This window comes from Chiloscyllium plagiosum, chromosome 30, assembly GCF_004010195.1.
Source record: "Chiloscyllium plagiosum isolate BGI_BamShark_2017 chromosome 30, ASM401019v2, whole genome shotgun sequence".
NCBI lineage: Eukaryota > Metazoa > Chordata > Chondrichthyes > Orectolobiformes > Hemiscylliidae > Chiloscyllium > Chiloscyllium plagiosum.
In genome coordinates, this window is record NC_057739.1 from 26,641,527 (window position 1) to 26,649,294 (window position 7,768).

General features: G+C 41.3%; 1 protein-coding gene across 6 annotated transcripts in view; it reads left to right on the top strand.

Annotated features, from left to right (window-relative positions):
• The window catches only part of adgrd2 (adhesion G protein-coupled receptor D2), a 149,443-nt gene that overhangs the window by 25,336 nt on the left and 116,339 nt on the right, over positions 1-7,768 (top strand). For all 6 annotated transcript variants that reach the window (XM_043720157.1, XM_043720160.1, XM_043720162.1 and 3 more), the window contains 3 exons: positions 647-778; positions 5,009-5,123; positions 7,319-7,424. In XM_043720157.1, coding sequence (XP_043576092.1) covers positions 647-778; positions 5,009-5,123; positions 7,319-7,424 — 353 coding nt within the window. The remainder of the gene's footprint in view (positions 1-646; positions 779-5,008; positions 5,124-7,318; positions 7,425-7,768) is intronic.

Genomic DNA, 7,768 nt, shown 5'->3' on the forward strand with positions numbered 1-7,768 from the left:
GTTTACCTTGGCCCCCGAGGCCCGTTCGAACTGGTCACAAATGCACATGAGTCTGCGCATGGACAGTGGATCCGAGCAGAAAACGGTGATGTCATCCATGTACAGGGAGGCCTTAACCTGCAGGCCCCCGCTGCCAGGAATAGTCACCCCTCTCAGGCTCGCATCCTTCCTGATGGACTCGGCAAATGGTTCTCTGCAGCACACAAACAAGGCAGGAGAGAGGGGGCAGCCCTGCCTGACTCTAGATCTGACTGGGAAGCTATCTGATTCCCACCCGTTGATTGAGACTGCACTGGCAGTGAACACTGAGAACAAGCTCAGAAATGTAGCTTGATCAAGTCCATGAGCTGACTGCATGTCCCTGAGCACTCAGTGTCCTTTCAGCAGCTTCACAGTGAGAGTTACTGGTGCAGCCTGAGCTGAAGCTTTCACATGTAAAAATGTCATGTAAGTGAATTGGAAATGTGCTATAAGGGGTCCCCGTTGTCTGCAAAACATACACTCGTCTTACAACAGTCACTTTCTCAGCATGTTTGTAGCTAGTTGGGAAATGTTATGACAAAATTCAGTGTTTGGTTCAACACTTTCACAAAATGTTTTTAATTGAGCCAATTGGTTCTATTTATTGTTTCACTCTACTTTTCAGAACTTGAAATCAGGCAAAAGATACTCACCAATTTTACAAATGACATTGATGTCTATATGAGTGATATGAACAACAAGTCAACTGATCAAATAGGACTTCCTAAAGAAGCAATTGATCGACTCCAACAAAAAGGAAAGTATTGCTGATAGGTGTGCTGTCTTGTTTATATGTAAAAATGTGAATAAAATTTAATGCAAAAATGTACTGACATCAATTTTCTGACATTTTCATATGTCACTCGAGCCAGTTTGCCAGCTATCATGAAAACTTCAATACATAATGAAATTCAACAGAAAACAAATCTTTAATGACTTTAGATTTGGAACAGAACAACTGTTTAGTTAGATGATTGTTGGATGATTAGTTTAAATTCTTGTTTGTTAAACATTTAGGCCAAATCTTGATATTGTCAGAAGTTTAAGTGAAACCCACCCAGACCCATTCCCCTACCCTATACTTACCTCTGACTGATGCGCCTAACACTATGGGCAATTTAGCATGACTAATTCACCTGAGCTGCACATCTTTGGATTGTGGGAGGAAACCCACACAGACACAGGGAGAATGTGCAAACTCCACACAGACAGTCACCCAAGGCTGAAATCGAACCCGGGTCCCTGGCGCAGTGAGCCACTGTGCTGCCCACTTGGTATTGAATTTATGGACCAGATTTTGCCATAGCGGCAAGTAATAAGACTAGGCCTTTATTTTGTAGTTGTACCTATATTTGGCCACAAAATTTCTGTGATTTTTCACTGGAACTCTTCGTCCATTAAAGAAACAAAAACATGGCACTTTTGGCAGGGGCCATGGAACCTATGTAACAGGGTAATCACCAACGTGTCTCTTTATTCATTAGAGTGAAAAGTCATTTATGAATAACCGAGAATGTGAACCAGGAATTGTCCATTAGAATATTGAACACAATGTCAGGTCAAATACAGAAATGAAAAAGTAACGGATGTAATTATTAGATTAATAGAGAAAGAGAGATAAGAATCTAAAAGAAAGAAAAAAATTTTTAAAAATAAATGTAAGCTAATAAAATTAATCCTATCTGAAGGAATGGTGATCCATGTTTGTTGAAATTATTTTTTAGTGCTAGAAAGCTCGGCTATATTTAAGTCTTGCCACCTAGTTAACATTTCACTTATGGTAGAATGAGCAGGCCCTAATATTTCTGGTAAGTTTTGTGACTGTGTCTGGCAGGTACAGCAACATTTCACTGCATCTTGTGTTATAATGATGTGTCTCCCATTGTAATACCAGTGCCATACAGCCTTTGGAGACATGGAGCATCTTAAACTGAAACTTCTTGATTTCCATATTTAGCTATGCATGTGCAGACACTTGAAGTTGCCATATGATTTAAACTTTAATGAGAGTGGGCACTGTTGACTTCCTGTTGGTTGCTTGTTCTCTATGTCTCTGTTTATAAAGGGGCTATGGTAGTGTCCCTACCTCTGGATTAGGATGCCCAGATTCAAGTCTCATCTGCTCCATAAATGTATCGAACATCTGTAAAAGATTGGTTAGAAAATATCTATAAAGCTCAAGGTCTTGATCATGTGGGTCTTCATTGGCTTTCTTGAGCTTCTGTGCTACCTCCAATGATTTGTGGATAATGTCTGGGAATCCTCATCTAACCATTATTACAAGTACACGAGGCTCATGACCAGCTTTGTGAAGGACAACAACCCCGCCCCGCCAGCTTTGCATCTAAATCCTTACGCGACAGATTGGATAAGTGGTTTACCATTTGTTTAAAATCCCCACAAAGGCGAACCGACCCGTTGGGCTTCACAATCAGTACCACTGGTGCTGCCCATTCTGCAAACTGGACTGGTTTGATGATTCCTTCACTTCCTGATTTCTGCCTGTACTTTTGCTTGGGTGGGCATTGTAGTATTGGACAATTGCTTCCTGGTCAACTTGGATCCTTTGATAGTCACCAGACTTTCCTGAAAAATCTCCAGATCTTTAATTAGGACTTCACTCAGGCCGCCATTTTCTAATCGAAAAATGTTGAGCCAACCTAGGTGAATTTTTCTCAACTAATTCCACCCCATCAAACTTGGGCCCGAGCCTTTTACTACAATCAGTGGGAACTGAGCCAGCTGCTTCTTGTATGATACCTGAATGGAAGTTGTACTCATAATCCGTAAAGGTTCCCTGGTATAGGTTCTCGGCCTTGCCAAGATCTTGCACAAAGGGTTGGAGTCCAGCGTGAATTTTGCGTGATCACTGAAACGACCGCACCTCTGTAAAATCTGGGTGACCATTTATCCAGACGTTTATTTTGGTTGATTCTAATTTGGATGTTGATAAGCAATTTAATTGTTTTAAACCAAATGTAGATGAACTTTCCAGGGTGTACACCATCCTGGGTACCGGCCTACGGGTTCTCTGACTCAATTTAGGTCAATTGGGATTCTTTTGCTGTCTTGAGTCCGTGTGCCAGCAACAACTACAAGTGCTTGCTGGCCCAGATCCTGAAGAAAGTTTTAACCATTTGGCTGAGGCATGGCTTTGTTTTGGGGTTTTACTGTGGGCTGACCTAGAGTCCCCTTGTTTAGGCTGTGTCCTGAGTGCGGCTATGCAATTGCCTTCACTTAAATGTTGTCCCCCAAGCTCAGTCAGACTGGCAAGACTGTCCACTTCCATCAGAATAGCCTACAACTCATACGCTCCACTTGCCACATTTTCCAATGACAAAGCCTGATTGAAGTCCAGCTGGGCTTCAGCTAGAAGGCGCTTTTGAATGGTTACATCATTAATCCCAATCGCGTCGCCACTGAAATAACTCCACAGAGGCTGTTATCCAGTCACCAAGTCCCCCTTTATTCACACATGGCGACTCCTTGATACTCATCCAACTCCCTCAGAGCGAGCTCTCAGAGTGAACAGATTGTCTGACACTCCTGTTCTGACCTGTCAGCCACGGCTCCCTGATTGGAGCTGTTAATCTGGTCCAATCAGGAAACTCATATTCTAACGTTGACCTGGTTACGAACATCACACCAACGCATTCAATTGTTAATAAGGTAAGCCCTTTATCCTTGGATTTGATCAAGTAATTTGAGCTTTTATAATATGGTTTTATAAAGGAAAAATCCAAACTCTAAAAAAAGTATTCCAGATTTAGTCTCACCAAGGCCCTGTAAAGCTGCAGTTAAATCTTTATTTTCCATTTCCTTTCTAACCCACCATTCTATCTGTCTTCTCTTTGTGGTTTCCAGTACAGGCAAATGTGTCGCATGAGAAGCCTGAACGCTAATCCTAAACTGGTTGTTAGCCTAATTCCCTATCCCTGTCAGGCACTATATTGAGTTTTACAAACACAGGCTAGTTGATTGCAGTCAGTACCTTGCTTGTTGTGAACAGGGGCGTGCTGTTTGACACAATCTGCTAGTCTTTGGGTTATGCACCTTACATCCCTGACATCACATTAACATTGAAATTCATATTCCACATTACATATTTATATAATAGGCAGAACATCTTTTATGGTTTGACGGCAAAATCCATATAGCAGTGAACATCGCTCATTGCTGTGGGATAGTGGTCATGTGAAACTAGCTAGCTTCACTTGTTGCTCAAACCTTTGCAGTGCTTTACCCTTCCAAGGTGATCTGACACTGGTGGACTGGGCGATGTTGCTAGATTGTTAACAATAGTAGGACCCTTTGACCAATTTCTCAACCAGGACATCCAGGAATTTGAGTGCAAGGTGGAGCACAATCTCTGACATCTCCAAGTGTGGGTAGATGAGTAGGGGCTGATGAGCCGAAATTGAGAAATGCTTCTGGGTTGTAGATAGTGTCTGGATGTTGAAACCGTGTAGTTCCTGATGGGTTTCAGTGCTTGCCGCTGTAAAACCTGCCCTTTAACCTGTGCGGGAATATGGAATGAACTGAGAAGAAAGCAACTGTGTGGGAAAATCTGAACTGCTTACAAGTGGAAGTGCCTGCTACATTTATACTTACCTCCACACTGCATTTCAAAAAGGAAGATTCTTCCCGGTGAGATTTTACTCAACTAAAGGATGAAGCTGCCCTCTGCCATTTGACAAGTCTCTGGCTTTTGCAAACTTTTACAAATTGTTTTACAAACAATTAGCAGGTTCCAACTCCCTATGAACAGCCATCAAACATTGACAGCACAGCAGAAAATAATATGACATAATAGTTTTAAAAAAACTTTGTAAAATATAAATGTTTCAAAAATTAGGTTCTGGGTGGGATACTCTTTGGAGGGTCGGTGTGGACTTGTTGGGCTGAAGGGCCTGTTTCCACAATGTAGGGAATCTAATCACACAAAAAAAAAAGGATTTTAATTAAAACTTATTGTTCTCTCTTATAGGTTTAACAAGAGCTACGTTTGTGAACACCTGGTATGGCACCCTTCACTGTTTGCTTGGAAATGGCACGTTGGACACCAACAGTGTGATAGAAGCGGTTTCTGATGAAGGATTTAAGTGAGTGAGACTTTACTTGAAAGATCTGTGGACAGCTGGTCAATCTGATGGGAATCAGTAAGGCATAATTCGAGTTTTGGGGCAGGTGGGAGATGAAGAGTTGAGAAGTGTGGTGCTGGAAAAGCGCAGCAAGTCAGGCAGCATCCGAGGAGCTTGAGGATCGACGTTTCGGGCATTCTTCAGGAATGGTTCCTCACATTGGGAGGATGAATGGAAATGAGCTGTCGCTAAGTGTGAATTAAAAGAGGGTTTGGAGACTGTTATCGGAGGTTTCTGGGATCAGGCAAAGCCCAATGCTGAGTGTGTCTACCATAGACTCTGTTCCCAGCCATCTCTTGCCATTCTTTAGATGCAAAATGCAAGTGGAAAATGGCTGGATAAAGTCCTGGGTGGGCAGGTCAGTGTCAGTTTGATAGCTCAACGTGCAGGGTCCACATCTACCGCACATTAGGACATGGGAAGGGCATATACATGAAACAAGCATTTGTAAGCATTAATTTGCAAATGTTCCATCATCCATTTGCAATGCATAAAGTGTGAAAGTGCTTAGGGTTCAAATGCTGGTCAAAGTCAATTTATGCCATATCATTGTCACTTGCAAATTGAACACGGGCATCTTAATTATGCTGAAGTTGGCAGTAATGATGTAAAAAAGGCCAGCACTGGCCAGGTGAACCATTAATTATGCAGCTGCTAAGGATGCTGGGGGAGGCACAAACCATTGCTTATAACGGTCTGTACTGGTCAACCATATAAAAAAATAGTTCAATAAGGACAGGAAGTGATAGTTTACATTAGTCAACTAGACAAAATATGATTTTGAACTTTTGCAGAGCTTCTATTGGAGAGATTCAAACATGAAGTTATGGGCCAGGTGGACAATTTCGTCTGAATTATTTGCTGAGGTGCCACTTAACTCTCCCTGGGATCTGAGCTTTTTTGCCGTTTTCATACAATGGTAGCTCAGTGTAGTAATTTTGTTGGGATTTTATTGTAGAACTATATGTGAATATGCTAATGATAATGATGTAAGTTGTGAAGGAACCCTGACAGCAGAGTAGAGAGAGAAAAAGGTTGTAATGGAAAATTGGGAGAAATCTGTACTGGAGAGCTGTTTTCAATATATCAATATAAACAAAGGTTTTTCAGAATTATCAAGAGTGAGAGAACATTGCTCGATATTAAGAACTAGAAATGCAGTGAATTCTGCCTCACGACCCTACAACCACATGGCATCAAAATCAACTTCATCAGTTTCTAAATTACCCCTCCTCCCACCTCATCCCAGATCCACCCCTCCAACTCGGCACCACTCTCTAGATTTGTCCTACCCGTCCATCTTCCTTCCCACCTATCCACTCCACCCTCACTATTAACCTCCCACCTGCATCCATCTATCGCTTTCCCAGCTACCTTCCTTCCAGCCCTACCCCACTACCCCATTTATCACTCAGCCCCAACATTCCTGAAGAAGGGCTTATGCCCAAAGTCTGACCTGCTGTGCTTGTCCAGCACCACACTTTTTGATTCAGAATATAGTAGCCAATTAAACAGTACAGTCTCCAAGAATGCAATTCCAGGTATTCAGTGCCCTCAAAGACTCTTAAGAAAATGCATAATCTATGAAGGGGCAGCGAGCAGAAAGGAAACTGTAGGAGAAGCACAATCTTTTGCAGCCTAAGACAGGGTTACCACAGAGTTTTCTCAAAGTAGTTTGGACATCAGTCACAGTTATGCCAGGCTTGGGTAAATGAGCTGTGCCCACATGCAGAGAGAGGACATTGTGTGACAGGCAAATGGAAACCTTACTTTTGAGATTCCAACATGTTACTAGTTTTGTTAATTTAACCAGACAGTCACCACACCTCAAGCAAGGGAAAGAAGGGAAAGATTGAAAAGGCAGGACATTCATGGTACTCTCAGCTTGTGCGGGAATTAGCCAGGATGCAAATTGTTAATTAGACAGGGTGTAAAATGCATGCAAAATCTAAGACAAGTTATTTTTCTTATACCACTTCATCTATTTGCAGTTAAGTCTGCAACTGATTTATAAAATCAATTTCTGAATGCTTTTGCAGTGTATCGAGTTTTGAAAAATACGGTAAGGTTTTTGGGTGAAGATTTGAGAAACTTTAACCTTCAAAACTCGAATGCTGAGAATCAATCCATCTTTATGTTTTCCATGCTGTCGACAGAGGTGCAGGGATGCAAATTGCATCAGCAGTTATTTCATCAACTGTGTTTCAAGGGGGTCAGCCCGTCAGCATGGCTACAAAGTACAGGTTACGACACCGAATAAAGGTAGGATCTTGGGCTCTATTTCCGTCTTGAAAACAATTACTTGGATTTATATGTGTTTTTTTATAGATATTTTTATTAGAAATTTAACATTTTTACAAGTTTACAAAAATAAACAAAACTCTCAGATATAAACATTGATATACAATTAGCTCAAATATACAATAGCCAAAATTTAACAAAAAAAACAAAAAACAAAAAAAAAACCGAAAAAGAAGAAAAAAAACAAACAAAACTCAACTATCTACTAATCTAACCTACAACTAACCAGAGTGTATATTTAAGTCTCTTACATGCTCGGAATGTGTTAACATCAGATGTAATAAAACCCATATTCGTGCGGGATT